Raw genomic sequence first — 24,755 nt, forward strand, 5'->3', positions numbered from 1 at the left:
AAAAAAAAAAAAGCTTACAGAAGATGCTTAAAGTGGGCTCTATCTGCCCTGGGCCAAACAAATAAGATCTACAATAGAGGACCTTGGTGAGACCTGAGTGGTGAGCAGGACCTGGGACAATGTTCCCAGTTGAATAAGAAATAAAATGGAACTTTTTAAAATACATGTAGCACATTTTTACACTATTTAAAGGATATGTACTTATTAAAATGTGTTCTTTTATTTTATTCCTTTTTTAGGTTTTACTTTTTAATATACAATTTTATATACTAACATATACAGGTAGCATTAAAGGTTGTTTGTGCAGTTTTTAAGCTTTATGCACATCGCTTTTTAAGTTATTTACAGTGATGTCATTAAATCCTGAAATGTTTAATAGTGTTGGTTTTATATTTAATTTAAAAAAGCAAAAGAAAAGAAATAAAGGTTTTCTTACCCCTGTCTCTTTCTTTGACATCACATATGTGCGGGTGCACGGAGCCGGGTTTTTATTTGCACACCGGCCATGGACTGTGTATTTGCAGCCTGTGTATGATACCAAACTGATCAGAACCACACATATGAATTTGCAAGGCTATGCATAACTACATTTTGAGCTAGGTAGATAAACCACAATACACATTGGCCCACTGGATTTCAGGAATATATCAATTTAAAGTGCTAAAATGAAACCTTTTATTGGCAGTCTGGAAATATTGATTACATTTGCAAAAACTGTGAGCCTTTCTTGTAAATTACCCAGAATTCCACTCACAGGTGCAGCAGAGACCCTGTTTGCGCAGCCCCAGCAGCATATTCTGACAGACGTTGCAGTACACAGGCTTGTTGAAATGTTTCATCCTCCACAGGTGCTGGCCGTCTCTTTGGGTCATCTTTGGAAAGCAGAAAATCATAATGTTAGAGAACAGGTTATGTTTTTCTTTATAATCTAATTCTGTAAAATGTAACATGTCATTCAATATATGTTCCTATGAAGCTAATGATTCACATTTCTTTAATCTGTCTATAACCAGAGTGTAAGTGTAGATACAAGGTAAAAAAAAGGCAAAGAAATAACTACGAAATATGTAGCCTGATGACAAAAGAACATTTATCATAATTCACTCATTCTCATGTCATTTCAAACCAGTATGAACAAATGATAAAGGTCTGGTCACATTTACTGATGTTCGGCAAATTCTCACAGGATAAATACAGTTATTTCAACAAGTATCCACACGATTGGGAATTTAACAGTAGGGTCAAAGATTTCCCCACACTGATTTTGCAACAAGTTCAAGTTAGTTGTGTAAATTTGCTGTATTGACCAACAGAAATCTACACAAAAAATTCCACTAATGCGACTGCACGATTCGTAAACAATTCGTGATTCATGAACAAATCAGTTTGATTTTTGAACTGGATCAATCGGTTCAATTAAAAGAATCGGCTCATTCATTCATGGATTTGGTTTTTAAGTTCAACTCACTGACTCAAGGAACCAGTTGCAGCTTACTGGAGGGAAACTTTAGCTGTGAATCATCACACAATGCTATTGTATGACTTCTGAAGACTTGAAATATAGCAGATGAGTCACATGAACTACTCTGATAATAATATTTTGGTTTTGTATTTTTTTGAAGCATAAAAAACCTCTATGGCCTCCATTGTCATAGGGGAAAAACATGAGTGAGGATTCACCAGAAATTCTCCTGTGTTTCACACAAAAAATAACAGCAAACGGGTTAGGGTGGATAAATGACGACATAATTTTTAGTTTTGGATATACACCTGTAATAAATAAGATGAAATGTCTTCATCTATTTAAGAAACAGATGACGACATAAGCGTAAATAAAATGCTAATCAGTGGAATGTGCTTTTGAACCACTCTCAGACTCACAAGTGTGTCGTTTTCTTGTTTATTTCAGATTGCTTGCTTATCTTACACCTACTGGCAAATCATTATGAATTCAGCGGCCGACTGGAGGTGGTTAGGGTGGGCTGAGGACATTGACTCACGCAGTCACATCAGGGAATTAGTAATAATTCAGAATATTATTGGTTTGGATGACTCAGACGGGAACTTCAGGCGGCCGAACAGGAGGTCAGAAACTGTAGCCCACACAGCCATGCTGTAACTGGGCCTGATGGCTCAGCATAGCCCCCATGTGCCACTTGGGCAGGTAGAAATAGCACACGGGGAAGTCCCTGGCTTTGATACATGGTTGAGCATGATACAAAGATCTGGCTCCCAAACGCAAGACTGTTTTGTTTAGGCTGTTTAAGTTTAGGCTGACTAAATTCATGTGATTAAAATAATCTACGTGACAGCACAAACAACATTTGCTGTAACGGACTGTGACCGCTGGTGGTAACAACAAATGTCTTGCAGTTGTAACTTCCGTACTGACTTTGCCTATGTGGTTTAAGTGTGAACTATACTTATTAGTACTAAATGCACATTTCTAGCATGGAAGTGGCACCAGCTTAGCATTTAGTTGAGCTTTGGTTTTCATTATATTTAGATGTATTTAGTCATGGAAAAAAGTTGCTGTTAACTCTGTGGCTTGTCTCCAGGTCATGCACTAGCACAGTATGGACAGATACAAGCGTTTTGGGAGTTGAATGGCTTATGTTCCCCCTCCAGAGGAGTATGAAGCCAGCTACTGCTCTAGTGTTACTTGCTGGAAGCTAGCTTGAGCTTGCATTTTGAAGCTGCCAAGCGGCTTGTGTGAAAAGATGCATGTTAGAGATATTCTGAATGCATGCCTTCTTCAGATGCATGCTTATTTTAATGAGATGTCATGTAAAGTAGATCTTATGCATGACGTGCTAATGAGATGCAAGGGATTTCTGGTTTGCAAAGAATCACAAGTCTATATGCATCTCACTGCTGCTATGGATATGCCTCCTGGTTGTGAACCACCACAGACATGTGCTGTAAAATTTGGATTAATCGAAAATCTATATGGGTTTACCACCGAAAAATTCTTATGGGACACCTGAGCATCACATCCATATGTGCTTGTTAAAAATAAAAATGGAAAATAATAATAAAATTTAATTAAAAATAAAAATGTAATAAAAAATAAATTAAACAAATAAAAATGAAAATAAAATGTAAATAAAATTACATTTAGAAATAAAAACAATTAAACAATATATTTTAAAAATAAGTAAACATAATGGTAATGTGCAATTGGCTGTGCATATAAGTGTGTGTGGGTATGTGAGCATGTGCTTCCAGCACTGTTACTGTTGCTTGCGCCAGGGTTTAAATGAATGGATTCTACACGATTCCCAGTAATGTAACCAAATAGTTGGTAAGGTTTTTTAAAAATGATTTTTAAAAAGTTTCTTTACATTTTTTATCAATATTTTTTTTTGTCTTTTTATGAAAACAGAGAACAAAGATTCCCAGAGTACCATCCTGCTCTCCCTCTGGACAGACAGTATACTCAACCAAATTTCAGAAAGAGTAGATCTGCTTGAAATAAAATAAATAAATAAATATGTTTCGTTAATTAAAAAAAAAATTATAACAGTAATATTGTCAAATATTATTACAACATAAAATAACTGTTTTCCATTTTTATATATTTTAAAATTTATTAAAAATAAAATATTCCTTTGATGCCAAAGCTGAATTTTCAGCAGCCATTACTCCAGTAATATGCCACATGATCATTTGGAAATCATTCTTATATGATAATGAAATAAAAATTATGCATAAAAAAAAAGAAAAAAGTGCTAATATACTTTTTGATGTGCATATACAGTAAGTATGTGCGTGCATGCAAGCATGTGTTAGAAGTGTCACTGTTGCTTGCACTAGTGCAAAGTCAGCAGGCTTTTGGTATGCTATTTTGAGGCTGAGCCAGATAACAGAACTAAAGTCTCCTCAGAAGGACAGAGCGCAATAAATACACACATCTACTAAATTTTACATGGTTTTCTCTTTGTTCTGAGCAGTGTAATCTGAGGTACAGTCTTGTACACTCCAAAAATAGCAGCTCTCTGACACTGCACCTGAAACTGTGCTTTCCTACCTTCAGTCCCAGTAAAACCAGTAGCGGGACGTTATTCATTCCCCCCTCCACCCATTCCTGTAATGACACCGTTCCACTGCTATCTGCGTCAATCGCTGTCATCATATCCTTCAGCACCTGAGAACAAGCACAATGTGTAAAGAGAAAGTATATGCTTTTGTATTAGTGTGTCTGTGCATTTCTGTTCTAACCTGTATATGATGTAACAAAATCATCACTTCAGGGGATCATTTGAATCATAAGGAGCAACATTATGCAACGATCTTGTCAGATTCATTTTTTCCCCTTCCTTATTTTGCTCCATGACAAGTTGATTCATGCCAAATGAGGAGGAATGTCTCTTCAGCAAGGTGTGGTTAAGATGGAAAATATCTTGTCGAGCACATAGGCATTTCACTTCTTCTCAGCAAATATTACACACACACAAACAAAACACAACTCACAGGCCTCAGTTCAGACACATCCCAACCGAGGTAATCTGCTGCGTGCATCATCTGGGCAATAATGCGGTCCACTTCCTGTTTTTCAGAAACATGACTGGTTATTACCGAAAGATGTAATTTGAGCATGATGATTGAGTTTTGTTACATAATGAGAAATTGGAAGTAGATTATATTTCAGGCTAAGACCACCCACCGAACTGTCCAGGACACCGTTGCCATCTCTGTCATACAGTCTAAAGGCAACTGTGAAGGGAAAAACACAAAGACGTATTGCAAAGATGCCAACAATCATTATAGATATTGGAAGTGGCAAAAAACTGAGATTTACATTCAAGTTTGTCCCTAGGCTGCCCGTCTTCCAGGAGAGAGAAATAACAGGACACGTCCTTCAGAAAGACTTCCCCTAAGAGAGAAATTATATTCACAATACAAGAATTCCTTTGTTCAGTAATATTGTGCAATATTCCTACAATTTAAAATAGCTTTTTTTTCTATTTTAACATATTTTAAAATGTAATTTATTCCCCTGTGATTCTTGCTGCTCAAGAATCAACTCTTATTATTATCAATGTTGAAAACAGTTGTTCTGCTTAATATTTTTGTGGAAACCATGATACTTCACTTCAGGATTCTTTAGTGAATAGAAAGTTCATAACAAGAGCATTTATTTGACAGAGAAATCTTAACATAATAACATTAAAAATGTCTTTACTGACACTTTTAATTAATTGAATGTGTCTTTTATGACAAGCATTAATTTCATTCAAAAATGTGTGTGTGTGTGTGTGTGTGTGTGTATGTATGTATGTATGTGTAGGCACATATACATATACAAGCATATGCATGACCCACTGTTTTCATCTGATTTTGCTGACTCTGAGTTCTGGAAGGATCTGAACAGCCGCTGGCACAGATCCGTTGGGAAGTCCTCCACCTCCAAATATGTCTTCAGGAAGAGGCGGAAACCTTCCTCATCAATGCACTAAAGACAAATCATTTTGTACAATAAAAGATGAGTGCGCCTCATTAAAGGCTGCTACGCATTTAAGGAACACAAAATACACACACAAACACAAACCACTGACACTTAGTTTTTGGAATATATCATTGGGCTTTTTAATAACATCTATTTTGGTAATCATTCAGAAAGTACACATTATTGGAAACTAATAAAGTCATAAAATGATCTGGAACCTTCTCAAGGGGATATAATTGAGATCCAATTAGATTCTGCACTACAAACCTAATCCTAGTTCTACTAAGTGCCTGCTGTTCCTGTCCTAGATTTTAATAGAGTTAATGAGAGAAAAAAAGCCCAGCAAGTTGTATTCAAACTTCAAAGGCCTCAGGATACTGCTGTTCTATCTGGAGTAAAAAGAGGAAAACCGAGATATAGGCTGTGTTACAGTCAGATACTCCTCCCATTCTGACATACATAAGACTTCCCTGACATAATTTGTTGTTTATTTTGCTTTAGTTGCCCGACACGAGCAAAATATAAAGCTTAGAGTGAGACAAACACAAAAATGACTGAAACAAAACACCTGCAACATGCAGTGCAGTGTTTGAGAGCCAAGTCAGCACACAGTCAGCTGAAAAACTAGTGCACATATCAGGTATACGGACTAAATCTTTGCAATGTGAGCATGTCTAAATAGCAAATCTTTATGAGCTATAATCCCTCGACTTCAGAGCAATCTCTTTCCATTTTACACTGAACATCCTGTGGTTTAACTATTACAGTTGTGACCCTGGACCACAAAACCAGTCTTAAGTCGCTGGGGTATATTTGTAGCAATAGCCAAAAATGCATTGCATGGGTCAAAATTATAGATTTTTCTTTTATGCCAAAAATCATTAGGATATTAAGTAAAGATCATGTTCCATGAAGATATTTTGTAAATTTCCTACTGTAAATATATCAAAACTTAATTTTTAATTAGTAATATGCATTGCTAAGAACTTCATTTGGACAACTTTAAAGGCAATTTTCTCAATATTTTGATTTTTTTGCACCCTCAGATTCCAGATTTTCAAATAGTTGTATCTCGACCAAATATTGTCCTATCTTAACAAACCATACATCAATGGAAAGCTTATTTATTCAAAAAATTACCCTTATGACTGGTTTTGTGGTCCAGGGTCACAATAGTGATCGGAAGCATTAGACTTAGGGTTAAGGTGTGTAGTTCGTCCTGCACTCGTAAAGGAAAATAGTCAGAAATGTTTTTTTAATGGAACAGTTTATCGAACCTTTCTAAAATATAATATATATAATTTTAGATTTGAATATATATGTAATTTTTATATGTATTTTATGTTTTGTATTATATTTGATACATCAAGCTTTTGTGATAAAATTCTGATAGCTTGTGATATAAACCAATAAGATCTTTATAACAGTATATCAGACTACATACATAAAATGCATATAAATATCAGTTGGGGAGGGCAAACCATATGCAATGCAAAACAATGAAGATTGAGAGAAACATTTAATTGTGTACAAATAAAGATTCTTCAAAAGTCTGTTTTATTTATACATTTTATAAATATTTAAAATATTATTAAATATTATAAAAATGTAAACATTATAAATATTTACATTTTAACATTATTTTTCTTAAAAAAAAATATATATAAAAAAAATAAGTATGGATAATCAAGTAAACCTAAGTTGCTTCAGTCCAGTAAATGTTCATCTTGAAATATAACTAACAATATCAAAGCTATTTTTACATTTTATCAACTTTATAAAATAAGTATAAAATACTTCATTTCTGGCAATAATGTCAGCTTGGTTGTACGAACACTATTTGAAGATAATTGAACTGAGCTGTTTACTGTTTACTATTGTCCTCCTACATTATCGACACACTATTTTTCTGTTTAACACTGTAAAGCTGCTTTGACACAATCTGTATTGTATAAAGCGCAATATAACTACTTGGGGATCAGTACTTTTGGCTTGGGTCACCAGAATACCCTAGTAAATGTGTAGCAACACGCTAAAAACCACTAAGAATAGAAACTGCAGAAAAAAAAATTCTGGCAACCACCCACTACAGCTTCACATAATGGCAGTGAATTTTGTGTGGGACTAAAATCGGTACTGAGGTACACACGGCACTCACTGACTAAGCAGGTACACGTTACATGAATTGTCCAGCGGATGAGCTCAGATATGCTTAACCAGACGTGAAGTGATTCACATTACAGAGATGGATGGATCTGTTCAAGGGTAATTAGACTAAGATGCTGTAAAAGCAGAGTGCTGACAGTTGGCCCCTGGCAGCCTGTTCACTCACCTCTCCGTGTCTGTACTTGGCTAACCTGCCATCTGCATTGAATTCCTTTAACACATCATTGGGAAGTCCTCCACCTCCAAATACGTCTTAAGGAAGAGGCGGAACCCTTCCTCATCAATGCACTAAAGACAAATCATTTTGTACAATAAAAGATGAGTGCGCCTCATTAAAGGCTGCTACGCATTTAAGGAACACAAAATACACACACAAACACAAACCACTGACACTTAGTTTTTGGAATATATCATTGGGCTTTTTAATAACATCTATTTTGGTAATCATTCAGAAAGTACACATTATTGGAAACTAATAAAGTCATAAAATGATCTGGAACCTTCTCAAGGGGATATAATTGAGATCCAATTAGATTCTGCACTACAAACCTAATCCTAGTTCTACTAAGTGCCTGCTGTTCCTGTCCTAGATTTTAATAGAGTTAATGAGAGAAAAAAAGCCCAGCAAGTTGTATTCAAACTTCAAAGGCCTCAGGATACTGCTGTTCTATCTGGAGTAAAAAGAGGAAAACCGAGATATAGGCTGTGTTACAGTCAGATACTCCTCCCATTCTGACATACATAAGACTTCCCTGACATAATTTGTTGTTTATTTTGCTTTAGTTGCCCGACACGAGCAAAATATAAAGCTTAGAGTGAGACAAACACAAAAATGACTGAAACAAAACGGAGGGAGCAAAGAAAGAGAGAAAGAGAAAAAAAACAACATGACATTTTTGCACAAAGAACCACAGACATCACACCTTATAATGAACCGTATCTGCATCAACTCTGCATGAAAAACAGGCTTAGCAGAAACTCATACTTAGGGCAAGTATCTACAACACCTTACTGTATAAAAATCCTTCACTCATGCATGGGACACATGGATGGAGCAACCAAAGGGTCAAGGTTTGGCTGCTTAGCATGACCCTGTTAGCCCCTGCTGGTCAGATACTGCAACTACAGAATATGCTAAATGTCTTTCTCCACTGACGACCATATATCCTCTTATTCCTGGACATGTCCTGGCTGGGATTTCTGAATTGCCTAAAATGTCCAGGTTTTTGGCTTTGTTTTCCTTCTGATGTGCTCTCTACAGTCCTCATATATTATATGTATGCATTTTTGCACTGTTTTGACTATTCTCTGTAAATCGCACCTTCTTGCATGCCATGATTGGCTGATTATGTATAATGCCTGCATGCTATTGGTCAAACTACTTTTCAGACATTATCATTAGCAAGAATGGCATTTTAAGCAATTTAAAAATCCCAGCCAGGACATGGGTATGATGCCCCTATGTAATTTGACAACATATTTTTGTCAAATTATGTGATTCATTTGACAAAATATTTTTGTCAAATACTTTTTTAATTGCAAATAAAATACACAATTTTAATTTTTATGCTAAATTTAAATCCTAAATATATTACAGTGCTTGCTTTACCAGTGAACAATTCATTTTGAAGGGATTTTAAAGAATGAAATGGATCTATATCCATGAAGAGCCACCTGGAATATATTATTTACATTTACACTTATGCATTTATCAGATGTTTTTATACAAATCAGTAAAGTATACGTGTCTATGATATATATATTTTCTGACAATTTGTGTGTTCTCTGGGAAATGAACCCATAATCTTGGCACTGCTAGTCCAACACTATCAAATGAGGTACAGAAACACTTTTATTTCTTAACAATTGCTAGTTTTTCATTTTAGAAGCTGGTAACATCGCTTAATGTAAAAAATATTAGTGATTTTAATATTTTATCCAATATATTAAGACCTATATGATGAGGAAATGAAAATGTACTGTATAAACTGATAAAAAAAATGTGTGTAGAAATGATTTTCACTCAGAAATTGTTACACATGTTGCATGTACTTACTATAGTAATAACAGTAAAATTTTAGTTAGCATAATTACATGCAAATAACCTTAAACCAAACCCTATTGCTAACCCTAACCCTATATTAAAGGTGGGGTAAGCGATTTTTCAAAAACGCTTTAGAAAACTGATTCGGGCCGAATAGCTGAACTAATCGTTGCCTGGGTTGTGTACGTATGTGTGGGGCGGAGCTATCAAAATAGGGGCGAGACCCTTTTGGGGTAGGGGCGTGTTTGTTTTGGTGATTTCAAATGTCAACATTGGCTACCAGAAATCGCTTACCCCACCTTTAAGCACATGTTGTTAATTAATATTACTCAGTACTTAATTGTATAATTACACAGTCACAAGGATGCCTTAAAATAAAGTGTAACCAGAAAATTAATTTCCATTTTTATCAATGTATTTTTTTTCCTAATCCCATCACTGTAATGACATTACCAATATCTAAATGGTGTCAATCAGTCAGTCTTTCCCACCAATGGTTGTCCATGTAAAAAATACTTAAGCAAATGCATCCATGTAAAACTGTAAGTAAACTGGGCTCACAGATGTCTTGGATGCACACGACTGGCATGTTTTTTCAACCCTGAGAATAAAGTGTCATTTTGCACTTAAGGACTGAGAGTGAGTCATGGTTTGTAATGAGGCCGAGTGTTTAGTGAGAGTGGGAGGGATGTGTGGGCATCACAGACTTACAGTCAATGTACTGCTGAAGCTGGATGAAGTCTACCGGCCTCAGCTCTCTGTCATCCGACTTGCCCGGGTCTGACATCACGCCAGAGCCTCTGAATAACACTGAAAGAGTGAAAGAGAAAGGTTGGTGAGAGGAAAACACAGATGAAAGCCATGTCCATCTTCACTTTTTATGCATTAAGATGTTTTTGTGCACTTAAAGCAAGCATAAAATCCACAATATAACCAAATGCCATTAAGATGTTGATGATGAAAGAAAAGCTTCAGGCCTAGACACAATTATGCAAATACAAAGCATGCTCATTGCTGTCAACATTGCCTGCGGCACATACCATAAATGCTTTGACAACAGTGACAGACAAAATTAATCACTGTTGCATTTTTGTGTGAATAATCTAATACTATGTGATAATAAAATTGTCCATGAACATGGAGAACCATTTTATAAAAGAAAGTAACAATTCAAAGTTCATATTTTTGCCCTTCTGATGCCCAAAATGTTATTTATTCTTTCAGGCTGAGCAAAGACTAAAAATGTGTCTGAATAATTTGCTATTCATGCATGAACATAGAAAAATATGTCTCATACCATACAAGAATTCTGGATTCTGGATATTATAAAAAAAGGTTAAAAATTCTGGATGCTGCACAGATTGAAATGACAGCATATTGGAGTCTGTAAGATTTTCTTTGAAAGAAACACTTTTATTTATCAGGAAATCATTACATTACAGTTGTTACATGATATTAATAATATAATCAATTTCAAATAAATGCTGTACTTTTGAACTTTCTATTCATCAAAGAAATACGAAAAAGATGTATCATGGTTTCCACAACTGCTTTCAACATTGATAATAATAACAAATGTTTCTTATTAGAATGCATTTTAGAATGATTTCTGAAGGATCATGTGATACTGAAGACTGGAGTAATGATGCTGAAAATTCAGCTTTGCCTTCACAGGAATAAATTACATTTTAAAATGCATTCAAATAGAAAACAGTTATTTTTAAATTGTAATAATATTTCACAATATTACTGTTTTTACTGTATTTTGATCAAACAAAGACTGGGTGAGCATAAGAGACTTCTTTCAAAAACATTAAGTCTTACAACATTTAAAATTTTATTTAATTGCGATATTATATGTTTTAGAAACGATTACGTATGCCAGACTATGGAGATAGAATTGTTGCATAATTCCATATAAACAGATTATGATCCACAAATAAATGTAAAGAGATGAAACACATTGACAAACAGAATGAGATCCACAAATAAATCTTAGAGTTTTACAAACATGAATTAAATTCACAAATAAATAAAATGAAATTTGCAAATAAAAAAACATTCACAAATATATATTTTTATGTCACAATCACAACCTGGCATTCATTTGTGGATCGCTGCACGCATCTGCGCGCACTTCGCTGACCAATTATATTAACTATAACCAATCACGTTTTGCTTTATAGCGAGAAGGTGCTATGATTGGTCAGCGAAGTGTGGCTGTTATCTGATTGGCTTGAGCAGACGGTGGGTGGAGTCCACGCATTTGTGAATTTGTCAGCATCTGGACGCTAGAAATGTTTCAAAATCTACAAATACGCGCAGCAATCCACAAATGCATGTGATTGTGACATAAAAATATATATTTGTGAAAGTTTTTTTATTTGCAAATTTCATTTGATTTATTTGTGAATTTAATTCATAAGATTTATTTGTGGATCTCATTCTGTTTGTCAATGCGTTTAATCTCTTTACATTTATTTGTGGATCATAATCTATTTATTTGGAATTATGCAACAATTCTATCTCCATACCAGCCAGGTTATGTAAAGCAGCATGTCACATCATCAGTCATCCATTTACATAGTGAAGTCACTGCGACATGCTCAAGAAACCAAAACTATAGGTCACACGGCTAACAAAAAGGTTGCGTTCCCAATTAAAAGATTCATCTTGTGTTTCTGTGTATGACACCAGTGGAAAGCTGACAGAAAAGAGTTTGAGATTCACATATAACCATTTATTTGTTGAAAGAATAAAGAGTACAACTGTGCACAACTTTCAAAACGTATTCAATGTCAGCTGACAAGACTAAAAGTTGTCAGTGTGTATAAAGCATTGATTCAAGGGCCTGAGGCTAAATGAGACACAATATCTCGTTTTTTGTGTGTGCATTATACAGAAACATCATGTTTCTGGGTCTCATCTGTGATGGAAAATGGATCAGCACTCTCATTAAGGAAAAAGACAGTCTAGGGATATCAGTACGCTAGTCCCAAGCTAAAGTTTTTCTTCCTGTGCACATTCATTAAGGTGTCTTCAAACTTTTTCAAACTTTTTTTTAAGTCAAACAGCTTTGATGGAGAATAAATGGGTGACCTATTTAAAGCAAGTCTACACCTAGAGATTTTTTAGCGACTAATAATAATATTAGCAGGAGTAAAAGTTTCATAATAGTGATTCAGTGAGTGTCTGTGAACACAGAAAACTAGCCACATATTTAAAACCAACAAACAAACATATGCAAAGCTCTAGTCTAAACAAAAGGAGGAGTACCTTAACCTAACCTCTTATGAAAGTTTTTCAGCATGAGAACGATACACAATCCACTTTAAAGGCAGTTTGTTATTCCTCGAATGAACGAGCTCAAAAACTGATACGACAGAAAAGGCAGAGAGAATGAAGCACGTACACCCACTCCTCTCATGTGATGTGAGCTAACAAAGGGTCACACCATTCTCAGTTAATTCCCTCAAAAGGTTAGTGTCGTTGCCTAGGAACTTGTGTGGCCTATTCCGTGTATATGTGGGTGGGTGTTTGTGTGTGTGTGTGTGTGTGTGTGTGTGTGTGTGTGTGTGTGTAGAGAGAGAGAGAGAGGTGTGTGTGTGTGTGTGTGTGTGTGTGTGTGAGAGTGTGTTAATGTAGTTCTGAGCTAAGCATGAGACAGAAAGAACACGGATGGTTCAGGGAATCCCTTTCATATAACAGAGGTGAATTCCTTCAAACATCTGAAGATGAATGAACACACAGTAAATGGGTTCAGTAAAGCTACTTTCCCCCATAATGCTCTTGTCTCAGCGGTGCACCAGTGTTTAAGTCACTAGAGAGAGAGAGAGAGAGAAAGTTGGGAAAACAGAAGCAATACTTTGCTGTCGACAGCGGAAGCTAGCCGGTGCATGACAGACTATTTTACATATACACTGCAGACTTATCAATTGTTTTGGAAAGATAGAAAAACATGTTTTAAATGTCACACTTATTTATGTATTTTTAAATCAAGTCAAGGTAAAAAAAAATTATGTTATACAATGCATAGTGGTTCTCTATCAGATCATCATCTGAATTGCATGTTTTCCATCCAACGACCATTGAGTCACATGTGAAATGAAACTATACATTTTCAAATCACATTTTTCTGCTCTAAGTCACAGATTTACATTCAAACGCACACCACTCATGGAGAAATGTCACAGTCATTTATATTTTCCCCTGAAATCAAAAGAAAACATAAATTATAATTTGCATAAACTTTTTTTTTTTTTTCACTATTTTTATGACAAATAAGTACACCCCGCCCCCCCCACACATATAATAATTTTTTCACATTGCTGTAATGAGAATGAGATTTTTTGCATTTCAATACGCTACATACAATTAGGAGAGGGTTTAACTGTCCTGAAAAAAATGTATGTCACAATGAAAAAACTCTATTGGTCCTAAAAACAGGCTTCATTTTCTTTATAAGAAACATAACTATTTTTAGTAGAGCTGTCAATGGATTAAAATTTTTAATAGCGATTAAATCGCACACTTTTTGTGCGATTAATTGCAATTAATCACACACATATCATGAAATTAAGCAAAACACTTGTTTAACACTTCTTATTTATCTTGTTTTTAGTACTATGCGTTCGGCGTGAATTATGATATTCAATGATATTCAACCAAAAGACAAATAGCATAACACCAACAGGATGGTCATATTTGATATTGATGGTCTTGTTTCACACCAGATTTAACAGTCAGCTGACTGCAGTTTACAACTGCTGATGGCTTTAGGTCTTGGTCTCTCTCTATCTTTCTGAATCTCTATTGTTTGGGTTGAGCACAGAAGCGTTATAATTTGATTCTGGGCATCCTCATCACTTGTTTGCATGCATAGCTCTCCGTTTTATAAAGGGAGACAAATCTCTGCTTCACCAAACACTTAGTCCAGTAAAACACGGCGCTAAGGGCTCTTTGTGGCTCGGCTCAGAGTACTCCGTTTTTGAGACCACCCACAAAAACAAGGCATAAAACATAACATCACTCTTTTGGACTGTAAATTGTTTTCATTTATTCAGAAACAGCTGCCAGTCATTTATACAATAAAGATGCACATTCATTCGTGCCAATATGTCCATTAACCCTGGTGGATAATTAGTTTTTTCCATTATAGATGAGGCTTCAATTGGACATCATTATTGATTACAATGCTATCAGGTCATTTTTATAATGACTGCTTTAGTCCCAGACAACCAATATATATATCAACAAATTAAAAAATACTGATGTCCGTTATTAATTATTTAATTAATTAGCAGCATAAAATGCCTTACCACAAAATAAATATATATGAAGCTGTGTATTACTGTTTGCTTTACAAATTCAATATTACACTTGGCAGCCCCCACAAGTGCATGAGGGTCATTAGATCATAATCTTTATGTCATCCCGAACCATGCAGGTAAAAATGTCAGCAGAATTACAGAAATGTCAGTAACATTAAAGGAAGTAGTGGGTGTTTGTAGTAGTTAGTTTCATGTTGCTGAAAGATTCCCCTGTATTGTGCATTGTGGCATGCTTCTCTCTTCCTGTATTTGTAACTTGCTAGCTGATGTTTTTTTGAATTCAACAGTGCACTTAAATAGTCCTGCAGTGTGACAATGCTCAAATATTCCATGTACATTTTTTAAAATATGAGGTCACAAAAAAATACTAAACTACTATTAGAAAGCATTAATTCAACAGTGCACTTAAATAGTCCTGCAGTGTGACAATGCTCAAATATTCCATGTACATTTTTTTAAATATGAGGTCACAAAAAAATACTAAACTACTATTAGAAAGCATGTAACACTGTAAATGACTGTTGCATAAGGCCAACAAATTCAATTACAACAGTAAATCCCCCAGCCCCTCTCACTATCTCGCCTATTAATTTGCATTTCCAACCCACTTTACCAGAAAAGCTGGACTTAGAACACAACATTGACTAGACAGAGGTGCGGTGAGATTCTCACACAAGATAAAAATACTGAGGTTACAAGCCTGTTCTAGTGATCTAATATGAGCTGTTTTACAATGCCTTTTAAAACTATATTTAGGAACAATACTTTCTAAAGCTTTGTGCTGTTTGTACAAGCTGTCGCCTTGTGTCAAGTCAAACTGCTGCTTTGTGTCTGCAAGAGTTTATATATTCAAGTGTTTTCCCCTTCCTTTCCCAGAGGAAAATCTGATTGCTCAAAGGTTGCTCTTTCATAACTCAGAAGATGTAATGGAGTTTTCTTTCCTTGTTTTACATGCTTACTGTATATATGTGTGTGTGTGTGTGTGTACGTATATCACAATAACATTTTTCATATTAGTCGATATCGATAATAATCGCGATAAATTTCAAATCTTTATTTCTTTCAAGTTTAAAGGCAGATTTTTGCTCCCAAGTGAAAGTTGAAGAAACCACAAAGTTAATGGTGGTTTTAAACTACTCTTTATGGTCAGAACATGACAAACACTTCACGTTTTTGAATTCTTTACACTTTTCCGGTCATTTTTCCTTAAAAAAAAAAAAGTCTCTGCATGTTCTAATGAGTGATATTGTTTCAAATCATGAATCATTCATCTTCAGCACAGTTTGCAGTACAGACTACAATATTAATATTACTTTTTTATTTCTTAGAAACGCATATTTGACAGTAGCTTGGGTTGACAGTAGTAGTAACTTGAGTTAGCATGCAGATGTAAATTAAAGTTCATTTTCAAAAAACAGTAACATCTGTAAAAACTGTAACAACAACCTCATCTTTATATGGTGAAATGTAATTATTCTGACTGTTTGAGTTTTATTAAAACTAACCACTGGTCTTCTATAGTAGCATACATTTAGATCATGATAACCACAGTCAAAACCACACATATATAGCGCCTCAATACCATGGTAAAAATGTAGTAAAAATGTAACTATATGGTTTCTGGGTACTTGTATGAAAAACAGTACTCTAAATACATAGTATAAATGCACAAACACTATAGCTTATATATATATATATATATATATATATATATATAATATATAGTGTTTGTGCATTTATACTATGTATTTAGAGTACTGTTTTTCATACAAGTACCCAGAAACCATATAGTTACATTTTTACTACATTTTTACCATGGTATTGAGGCGCTATATATGTGTGGTTTTGACTGTGGTTATCATGATCTAAATGTATGCTACTATAGAAGACCAGTGATAAAAAAAAGAAAATAGATTTTAGAGATACTGAGAAGTTTGAAAGATAAATTTGCACGCGTTTAGACTGCAAAAATATTAGACTTTTATATAATGGCAAAAATATTAAATATATAAATATTATTATATATTATTATCACAGTATTTATAATACATTTTTATGGTTGTAGCTTAATGATTTAGATATTATTGTGTCAAAATTCAGGAAATAAAAAAATATATAAAAGTTTTGAAAATTGTAGCAAAAATTGATTAAAAAATTATAGCGATACTAAGGAGATTCCAATTGTGATTAGAGATTGTTTTCATGTGAGAAACTTGAAAGATTCATTTGTAAGCATTTAGATTGATTAGATACAATTTGGCTCATATATAATGGCATAAATAATAATAATGATAATAATAAATAAATAAATAAATAAAATTATTCTTACTATTGTTGTTTTTTTCTATTGTATTCATAATACATTTTATTGTTATAATAGAAATATTAGAAAGGAAATAGAAAAATCAGTTCTGCATTTTAGTAATAAGACAATCAACAAAAAAAAAAAAAAAGAAAAAAAAACTTACATCAGTATTGGTTGTGACCAAAAAAATATACAGTAGCTAACATTTTTCCATCATGGGGTCCCCTTCTGTCTCTGATGAAAAATGTTTGTTTTACTGCTGATGAGCTGCTCTTTATTAGATTAAGCCAAATCAAATCAAGTCATTTCAGCTTTTCCAAGGAAACACAAAGTACATCTGTTCAGTAAGAAGGATTGCCAATCCTGGTGGCTCTGGAAAGATTTTCCCCATCAGCTGTGCTGCCTCAGACTGTTGCCAAGGGTGACTGACAGGACGAGAATGAGGAAGGGAGGAGGGGAGAGACGGATGAGGAGGAGGAAACCCGGGCAGCAGTCGCGGGTCTTCCCCTGCTGGCCTGCACCTACGCGCGCTTCTCAGTGCACACAACCTTCAAACAGACTGCTTTGCATTCTACCTGCTGATGTAAGAGTGAATCATTCACCTCAACAAAAGCAGATGATGTTTGTCTCTTTGGTGCAGTGTAACGTGTGTTTATCCAGCTAGTACCTGCCAAGCATGACATATTGTAAACAACAACTGGAAAAGTGGAAATACTTGGTTCCCTCTCCGCCTGAGTGGCTCAAGATTGTTTTTGTTCACTAAATGAAAAAAATTTAGCTTTAAACACTCAGCTTGCAAAACAAATGGCAGGCAAAGTTCAAGACGTGCCATAAAACAGGCACGCAAACTGTAGCAGCACAAGTCACACCTCACCTGTGTACAGCTGCTGTGCTTCGCCTCCCGCAGCTCATTTCTTGTGTTCTACAAGTTGCATTTCAATGGAAAAAGTGTCACTGACTGTAAGTTGTGGCAGGACGAGTTTTTTGTAAAAGCAAAGGGGCCTCAGCGGTGTGCAGGAAACCCTTTCAAAGTCACTCACTACCCGCAGGCACGCCTGAGCTTGCACAGCAGCCGTGCACGCCGTCCTCCTCCAGAAAAGCCAGCTGCGCGGTCTGTGCAAAGGCACAAGCTTGAGGAGACACATGTTAGAAACGTACTTACACCCACACGGAGAGAGCACTACAGACAGCAGACACGCAGCAACTGTTGCGCTAGTCTCCTTCCTACACAGAGCAATATCAAGAGTCAAAACCACGGGCGAAGCCATTTAGATTTCATTACCGTGTACAAGAGAGGGCATGAGAAATCATAGACATTCTGCAGCTGAAACTGACTCAACTGAAAAATTTGAGGACATGTAATTATATCATTTATGCATATAATTACTACATTTATGCAGTCTACACTACACCAAAACCAAAACAACTTCACGATAAAAACAACCAATTGAAAACAATTATCTCCACAAGGTTTCAGTGTGCAAGAACATACACAGGGCTGAAAGATTAGATTTTTCTGATAAAAATTGCAATTGCGATTTAAAATGCAATTGAAAAAAAAAATCAACGACTATAAAATAAACATTTATTATTTTAATATTTTATTTAATAATAATAATTATTATTATTATTATTATTAATAAATAAAATATTGAAATATTAAACAACATAAGTAATATTACTATTATAATATTACACCTAAAATGAAAAAAAAAAAATGTGTATATAAGATGAATTATAATATAATCATTTTAAAGTCCAATTGAAAAATTACAATACTAACATTTATGGCCATTTTTTTTATTCAAACATTACAATTGAGACAAAAATTTGACATTTCATCATATATGTTTATGTTCTCATTTGCCAGTGCCAGTGTTTCATAACACAACAAACACAGTGACAACATGAGTTGTTAAGTCAAATTCAAATGTTTATTTTTAATGAGTCAGTCAAAAGATTCATGAAACAGCAGTCAGACTCACTCACTAAGTGAATCATTCTGGGTTGTTAAAGTGCCACTTTTATGCTACTTGAAAGGTTCATAATTTGGTTTTGGGAGTCCCCAACAACAAGTTTACATGCAAGCAAGGTCAAAAACACTGTCATTTTCTCATAATATACATGTAAATTTACCTTATTTCTCAACGACTCTCAAACAATTCATTCAAAGATTCATCTTTCCAAACCCCTGCTTTGCATGAGGCTACTCTGCTCTGATTGGTCAGATGACCCAGTCTGTTTTGATTGGTCTACTGCATACAGCGTATGTCGGAAACGTACTGTAGTGAAGACCCAAACAATAATGGCGTATGCCAAACAAACATGGAGTTCTGATAAATCACTGCAGTTTGTAAACCAACGTAATGCTCCATCCTTTTTCATGAATCCAAGTAATAAAAACGACAGACATTCTATATTAATCGACACATTTCTAGACAATAGCGAGTCCACAGCTGATTAGCAGAGCTATAACGTGAGTTAACCAGAGAGACCTACAGCTGCACTGACTGTATTCACAACACAACACAACACAACACAACACACAAAACTACATATTTTGCACACTCGACAGAACATTACAGCAACAATTATTAATCATACTTTTATAGGTTGTGATTTGGAGGAGCAAGCTGGTCCAAACAAACTGAACTTCACGGAAATGGGATTCGAATTTTAAACGACACGTTTAAGCGAGTCAGAGTCAACTCTTTCTTTGATAGACAATAACTTTATTTCTGATGCACTTTCAGCGTTACAACTTTGCAGATCGTTTACATTCATATACAGCTACATTACACACTGTATGAAAGGTGATTTTCAAAAATTCATAATACGGGCACTTTAATTCATGAATGACACCCTGACTGAACACTTAGTTTTTGTTGTGGTAAAAGAAAAAGAGATTCTTTATTCAGAACTAGGAACTATTACTGTAATGTGTTTGTTGTATTAGTACATTTGTGAGGCTTCATTTGGCTGCTAAATGTTTCATGTTCAGCCCTGATACTCTTATGAATCTGCACCATCCTGATTTACAACTACTCTATAAAAGCCAAAGAAGATGGTGGTGTTTTACTGACCACTGAATGGAAATATGGGAATTACCAAACTGTTTAGATCAGCAATATCCAGTTTTTGTTCCATCGCTTTTTAGAGATTAATAAGTACTTACCACTTGCCATGTTAAAAGTGAGGAAATCTGTGGAGAAATTAATATTGACCCACATTCCATTCACAAAGCTAGACCTTGATCTGTTTGTGTTGCATAAATGTGGTTAGATCATGATTGAGCTTTAGGAAAGACGGGCTATTCCTGAGTCTAGTTTTAGACTGCTTGGCTCATGAGTTATAAAAGCAGGAGATTACTGGGAAAACAGTAAACCAACCCTGTGATTTTCTAGCCAAGCCCATAAGGCTGGAGATTCCTCAGAGAACGAGTTATCATTATCAGGTAAACTAAGCCAAGAGCTCTGGAGAGAATGTGAGACTAAATTAGGACTGTAGGCAGGGTGCGAACTACGGGGGAGCTAGGGGGAGCTCGGCTCCCCTTAATAAGACATGGGCTCCCCTGAAAACGTGATTTGTGAAATTTTGGGGGGTCTCTTGCGCACGAACCACCCTCCGTTTTAAAAATCAAGTGGGCTCCCCCAAAGTCCACGGTATAGTTCGAACACTGACTGTAGGGGAACGGAAAGAGCACTTCAAAACCCTTCGCTTCAACTGTCTTGACTCATGTCGTGACCCGAAATGTGACAAAAAGCGTCCAGTCTGTTATAAATATGATGCCTGTCTAACTGGAAGAGTTGAAATCTCTTATGGTGATGAAACAGGATGAACTTAAATTACATAATCAGTTCAGTTATTGGAAACCTTTAAAAAGAAGAATGCTGAAAAGAATATTTACATAAACTCTGTATTATTAAGAGAGTCTAGATTAATGCAGGCATTTAGATATTCAGCAACCTAGTGAAGAGATAACAGTAAAATAAACAATTCAAGGGAAAAAATCCAGAGAATGTAACAAGCATTTAATCAGGTGAGAGAAACGTGTCAAATAACACAATGATTCATAAGAAGCACAAAAAGTAATATTTACTGTCATGGTACACTGCTGAATAAAACATAAACCAGGCTGCTTTGGTGGTTTTGAAGGGGTTTGGGGAACTTTTTTGGCTGGTCAGAGTGGGAGACCGCCTTAACCCAGATCAGACTGCTCAAGCTGGAAGACCAGTTAGACCAGTGGTTCCCAACCCTGGTCCTGGAGGCACCCCAACACTGCACGTTTTGCATGTCTCCTTAATCAAACACACCTGACTCAGGTCATCAGCTCATTAGTAGAGACTCCAAGACCTGAAATTGGTGTGTCAGAGAAAGGAGACATGCAAAATGTGCAGTGTTGGGGTGCCTCCAGGACCAGGGTTGGGAACCACTGATCGAATTCATAAAAATAGTCTGAGTGATTCATTCACAAATTGGCCTGATTTGGTTCAATTCACTGCCTCAATGATCCTGTTACAGTGGTTAGCAGCTCACTTCAGATTAAGAAGACAAATTAACTTTCTATGGGTATATATGGTGTCCACCGTCATCCTGGCATTCCTCATATGCTGTTTATAAAACATCACAGGTGGGAGCACATGGCTGCCATGTGCATGTGTGTCAGGACCAGGGTTGGGAACCACCGAGTTAGACCATCCTAAACCACCTAAGACCAGCAAAACACCTTAAGCTGGGTTCCAGCATGGTATTCTTTGACGTACATTGGAGAACCAAGTCTTTGTCATTTTAAACAGTAAAAAACATCCAAAAACCACCTTATGTAGAACTTTTACTTCTTTTAAGTGAATTGTACGTTTCCAAGCATTTCACATAACAGTAGGATGACTCAGGATCCATGCAAATAGTTCAGTGAAAGAGAATAACAAAACATCTGACAAAACAACCCGACAAAGCCAACAACTTTGAAGCAAAGAAGAAAACCACCAAAATGCAGTTAAGTGGTACAATTAAAAATAGACTGGTCTGTGCATTACAAAACATGACTGAGAAACGCACAGCTAGGCTGTCTCAAAATCTAGTGAGCTGTCTCTTTAGCTCACTAAAATACCTAAACAGAATCATTTTCATTACGTTCGGTTGAGTTAACATGCATTTATATAGAACGGCGTGCTAAAAAAAAAATATATGACGATGCTTCCTGCACTACTATTCACCGCAATACTACCACTGAATTTACAGTCCAAAACGTACAGCAGTAGTCCGAACAAATGACTCAAATGAGCCGGTTCTTTTTAATGACTCATAAACATACAGCGCGACCAATGCAGACCGACTGTCGAAAGGTCTCAAAATCTAGTGAGCTGTCTCTTTAGCTCACTAAAATACCTAAACAGAATCATTTTCATTACGTTCGGTTGAGTTAACATGCATTTATATAGAACGGCGTGCTAAAAAAATATATATATGACGATGCTTCCTGTACTACTATTCACCGCAATACTACCACTGAATTTACAGTCCAAAACGTACAGCAGTAGTCCGAACAAATGACTCAAATGAGCCGGTTCTTTTTAATGACTCATAAACATACAGCGCGACCAATGCAGACCGACTGTCGAAAGAATGAATATTATAAGCCGATTCCTTTAGTAAATCAAAAACACTTACGGAAGCAGGAACAATTATTTATATATTACTCATTTACTGAACCGCAATTAAAAAGTGATATGTTAACATCATGAGTTTTTGACTGTTCATCTGACAACTTAATTTGAGATACACAACTAATTGAAATAGTTATCACATTTTGTTGGTTTAGTATTTGTATTTAATATTTAAAGCCAGTTATCGGACTGCACTTGTGCTGCCTCTAGAAAAGTCTGTAAAAGCCATTAAAAAGTCTATGTAAACAATACCTTTGGCAAGAAAATTGTATTCAATTTATTTTTGTGCAAACATATTTGTTAAATATGTTTTGAAACCTGAAATTATCTTATAATTTGCTAACAACTGTTGAGGGCAGCAAATCTAACAAGGATCTTTATTCTTCAAAGTACTAAAAGAAAGGAATTCTAAATGGAACCGAACTCGTCGAGACGAATCGAATTTAGAATCATTAAATTCCTTACGATTCCCATCGTTAACTAGACAGCATTCTGGGCATCGACACAAACGTTCGAACACACTGTTTGGACAGTCAGAGGTTTTAATACACAACCTTATTGAGTCGCTACCAAAAGAAATCATGCATAAAAACTACACGCAACACAGTACAAAATCACTGTTACTGTTTAAAAGGTCGTCACTTCTCTAAAACGCACTCGTTTTACCACAAAAATAAATAAACTCTGGCGTTACCTTAATATCTTGAGGTCTGCAGCACCAGGTTAGTGATTCTGTCTTATCTTTAAAACAGACGCCAAGAGCAAAATCGCCAGTGTCAGATGCACTTCGAAAACTGCTTCAGCGCTTAAAAAATTAATAAAGAAGTGGCGACGGAGGCAGAGCCAGCTTCGTCTGTGAGAAAGCGTTTAGCTGTGTTTGTCCGGTGGAGAACTGACAGTGAACTGAACACGCCTAACTGTGAGTGACTCTCCCATAGAGTCACAGCACCGCCCGCACTCATGTGTCTGAGCTGAGTGATGCACTTTGATCAAATGCTGTGCGTGTGTATGGACTGCTTCTTATCGAGCACACTAACACTAGTGACAGACAGACAGACAGACAGACAGATAGATAGATGATTAATCAACTGAAACTTGTTAAATTTTTGGTTACACGTTGACAATCAACAGGGTGGTGTGACATTTAAACTATTAAAAGTGTCATCATCAAATAGCATCATTGTCAGTATGTTTGGCATCTGAGTGATTGTATTTATATCTGTACTTTTAGATTGTGCAGTTGCTTTAACAGTTATCACATAATTAAGCTGCAATATATTTGATTGCCAAATGCTTGATTAACTGATTCAGGAATTTGTGGTACCAGATTGTAAAAGCTCCAATCAAATCCTTACTTTGTTCAAAGGGATTACAGACCATTTCATTTATTAGGGAGACATGAAACAAAAATGTTTAACTGTTGTTTATCAAAATGAAATCCTAACTAGATTGATGGATGGATGGATGGATGGAGCGACGATAGATAGATAGATAGATAGAGGTAGAACAACATGCAGACAGACAAATAAATGGATGGATAGATATTGCATACATACTGTACATACATGCAATACACAAAACCATATTATTACCAAAAGAGAGAGCAGTCAGTGTATTTAGTGTTGAGCAGAAGCTGGTAATGAGAGCTGCTGGGAAAACAATGTGACATTCCGATCCTCACTAGTACTATAATGGGCTGGATTAAAATGACTTGCTGAATTAGTGGCTATGGGCTGGTCAAAGAAAATACCAACAACAGGAGGATTATTCCTGCATGCACATGAATATGTGTGTT

At 35.6% G+C, this 24,755-nt stretch overlaps 1 protein-coding gene across 1 annotated transcript in view; it reads right to left on the minus strand.

Annotated features, from left to right (window-relative positions):
* Positions 1 to 23,874, minus strand: part of dgkaa (diacylglycerol kinase, alpha a) — a 30,385-nt gene extending 6,511 nt beyond the window's left edge. Inside the window, exons 1-10 of the mRNA XM_016573499.1 lie at positions 23,655 to 23,874; positions 10,371 to 10,469; positions 7,782 to 7,855; positions 5,326 to 5,455; positions 4,802 to 4,876; positions 4,667 to 4,716; positions 4,474 to 4,548; positions 4,031 to 4,147; positions 755 to 872; positions 437 to 525 (exon numbers count right to left, since the gene is read on the minus strand). Coding sequence (XP_016428985.1) covers positions 437 to 525; positions 755 to 872; positions 4,031 to 4,147; positions 4,474 to 4,548; positions 4,667 to 4,716; positions 4,802 to 4,876; positions 5,326 to 5,455; positions 7,782 to 7,855; positions 10,371 to 10,446 — 804 coding nt within the window. The 5' untranslated portion in view covers positions 10,447 to 10,469; positions 23,655 to 23,874. The remainder of the gene's footprint in view (positions 1 to 436; positions 526 to 754; positions 873 to 4,030; positions 4,148 to 4,473; positions 4,549 to 4,666; positions 4,717 to 4,801; positions 4,877 to 5,325; positions 5,456 to 7,781; positions 7,856 to 10,370; positions 10,470 to 23,654) is intronic.
* Between the last annotated feature and the right edge of the window lie 881 nt (positions 23,875 to 24,755).

This window comes from Sinocyclocheilus rhinocerous, unplaced genomic scaffold (genome assembly GCF_001515625.1).
Source record: "Sinocyclocheilus rhinocerous isolate Xijiao unplaced genomic scaffold, SAMN03320098_v1.1 scaffold712, whole genome shotgun sequence".
Classification (NCBI taxonomy): Eukaryota; Metazoa; Chordata; class Actinopteri; order Cypriniformes; family Cyprinidae; genus Sinocyclocheilus; species Sinocyclocheilus rhinocerous.